Source organism: Nicotiana sylvestris, chromosome 3, assembly GCF_000393655.2.
Source record: "Nicotiana sylvestris chromosome 3, ASM39365v2, whole genome shotgun sequence".
Taxonomy (NCBI): Eukaryota; Viridiplantae; Streptophyta; class Magnoliopsida; order Solanales; family Solanaceae; genus Nicotiana; species Nicotiana sylvestris.
Window position 1 is genome coordinate 156467258 of NC_091059.1, and position 2376 is coordinate 156469633.

At 36.7% G+C, this 2376-nt stretch overlaps 1 protein-coding gene across 1 annotated transcript; it reads left to right on the top strand.

The window, feature by feature from the left end:
* The first annotated feature begins 247 nt into the window (after positions 1–247).
* Positions 248–2376, top strand: LOC138888223 (uncharacterized). Its single transcript, XM_070170045.1, has 3 exons — positions 248–272; positions 1581–1971; positions 2076–2376. Exons 1-3 carry the CDS (start codon positions 248–250, stop codon positions 2374–2376), a joined length of 717 nt encoding a protein of 238 aa, XP_070026146.1.

The following is a 2376-nucleotide window of genomic DNA, read 5'->3' on the forward strand; positions in this document are numbered from 1 at the left end:
CCTACATAAATGATATTTATGCTTGAGGCTATAATTAAAGATGTCAAATACACAACAATGTTTCTGGTCCTATATATATACGTTCCAAACTTAATGTTGAAATGGACGGCTTAAATTGCAGAACCTGTTTGACGTCTAGCTTAATTACGTTTAAAAAGATGATAAAGCCGCTTCTAAATTAAAAATACAATCAAGAAACAATATGCCAATTGATGAAATAAATAGTAAGCATTTTAATTTACAAAAGATGGCAAAAAGGAACAAAGCATGGAGTTTGTAAAAATTTCAACTTAATAATTACGAAAATCATACTCCTATTATATAAAACAGAACTCAGAAAAATACTTAAATTGCGCACCTGTAATTTGAACCTAGCATAAAATAATTTTTGAACCATTTTGTCGTTAAACTAGAATCTTCCCCTATGTTAAGGAGATTCAACAATTTATATATATTAATGTTGGCCCAAGAAAAGGTGATGTTTTGAAGAATGACAAATGAACTCAGTCATGGACCATGCCCATCTTGTGAAGCACTGTCATGATCAACCTACCCATGTGAGATGCATGTGAAAGAGATAAGTCCTACTGATCAAGCAGCAATATCTCCTGATCTAATAAAAAAGGTTGCATATTGGATAAGGGGATAAAGTCTCATTATATGAAGAGAACACAATCCAGATAAAGAGAGTGTTAGAGTTTGATATCTTCAAGGACTTAACTACGATAGAGGATCAGAAATTGAGTCCCAATCAAACTCTGATTTCTAACCTATTAAATGATAGTGATTATTCTCTTTTACAGGTAATGCACAAATGCAAAAGTTAAACTAAATTGAAAGCAAAAGAGCAAGGCGATTTTGCAAGCAATTTATGTGAGTTTTGAGTGTGCACTCTTGAAGCTACTTGAACGAGATAGAAGAACCAATTCCGTTGTGTTTTTTCTTATTCTAGTTCAATTGTAGTAGGTGGTTTAAAGTTGTACCTTTCAGCTTTCATAAAAGCAATTGTATTAGGTACTTTGAGTGTTCAAGTTATAAGCTAACTTGAAGTTGTCGCAATAGTTGAGACTGTGTGCTACAAGGGATTAGAGTTAATCCTTAGGTTTACAAAGAGTTTTTGTAAATGTCATTTTGGCTTAGTGATTTTAGTGGAAGTTTGGGAAAATCCTACTGAGTAGTAGGTCGTGGTTTTTTCACCTTTTGAGCAAGATATTTTCCACGTAAAAATCTCTGTGTTCTTTATTTTATGTACTTTTTATTCCGCAAACAGTAGAGTTAGAACACTTAGAAGAACCAGGTTCTTCTAGAGTGAAAATTGGGTACCACACAAATCACCCTCCTCTTGTGTGGTATTGACGTTTAGAACATCAATTGGTATCAAAGCGGGTTATCCTTGAAGAGGCTAACACCTTAGAAAAAGATCAACATGAGTGCACCACTTGGGAACTGGGAAGGGCAATCCACTGCTAGGCCTCCACTTTTCAATGGTCAGTACTATTCTTGGTGGAAGAATAGGATGAGGGATCACATCATAGGAGAAGACTATGAACTCTAGGACATAGTCACTGATGGTCCTCTAGCAACTACTAAGAAGAATGCTGAAGGAGTGGATGTGCCAAAGACAAGAGCTGACTGTACTGCTGAAGACCCGAAGAAGTGGGAGAAGAATGCCAAGGCCAAGAAATGGCTTGTGTGTGGACTAGGTCCAGATGAGTACAATAGAACTCAAAGCTGTACCATTGCTAAGGAAATCTGGGATACTTTGCAAGTGGCTCATGAAGGAACACCTCAAGTGAAGAGGTCCAGAGGAACACTGTTGCATTCTCAATATAAGAATTTCACCATGAAGGAAGAAGAAACCATCCAAGAGATGTATACAAGGTTTACCACACTAACAAATGAGCTTAAGTCTCTTGGAATGATTATTCTTGAAGAAGACAAAGTTGAGAAGATTTTGACAAGGGTTCTGCAGTCTCTTGGGAAAGCAAAATCACTGCTATTCAGGAATTAAAGAACATTGCTACCCTCAAGCTGGATGAACTAATTGGAAACCTTACTGCCTATGAACTGAGAAGGCAAACCATGAAAATGGATGCACCAAAGAAGGAAAGAAGTATGGCTCTCAGAATTGCTGATGGTTTAGATCTGGAGGAAGATGAAATGGCTATAATCACAAGAGATTTCAAAAAGTACCTGATGAGAGAAAAAGGTTCTTCAAGAGGTACAACCTTCAATAAACCAAGGACTCCTAAAAAACAGACCAATGAGGGTTGCTACAAGTGTGGTAAGACTGATCACATGATCAATAATTTCCCTCAATGGGAAATTGAGTGGAAGAAGGAAAAGGCTGAACGAATGAACAGGAAGAAGGAATAG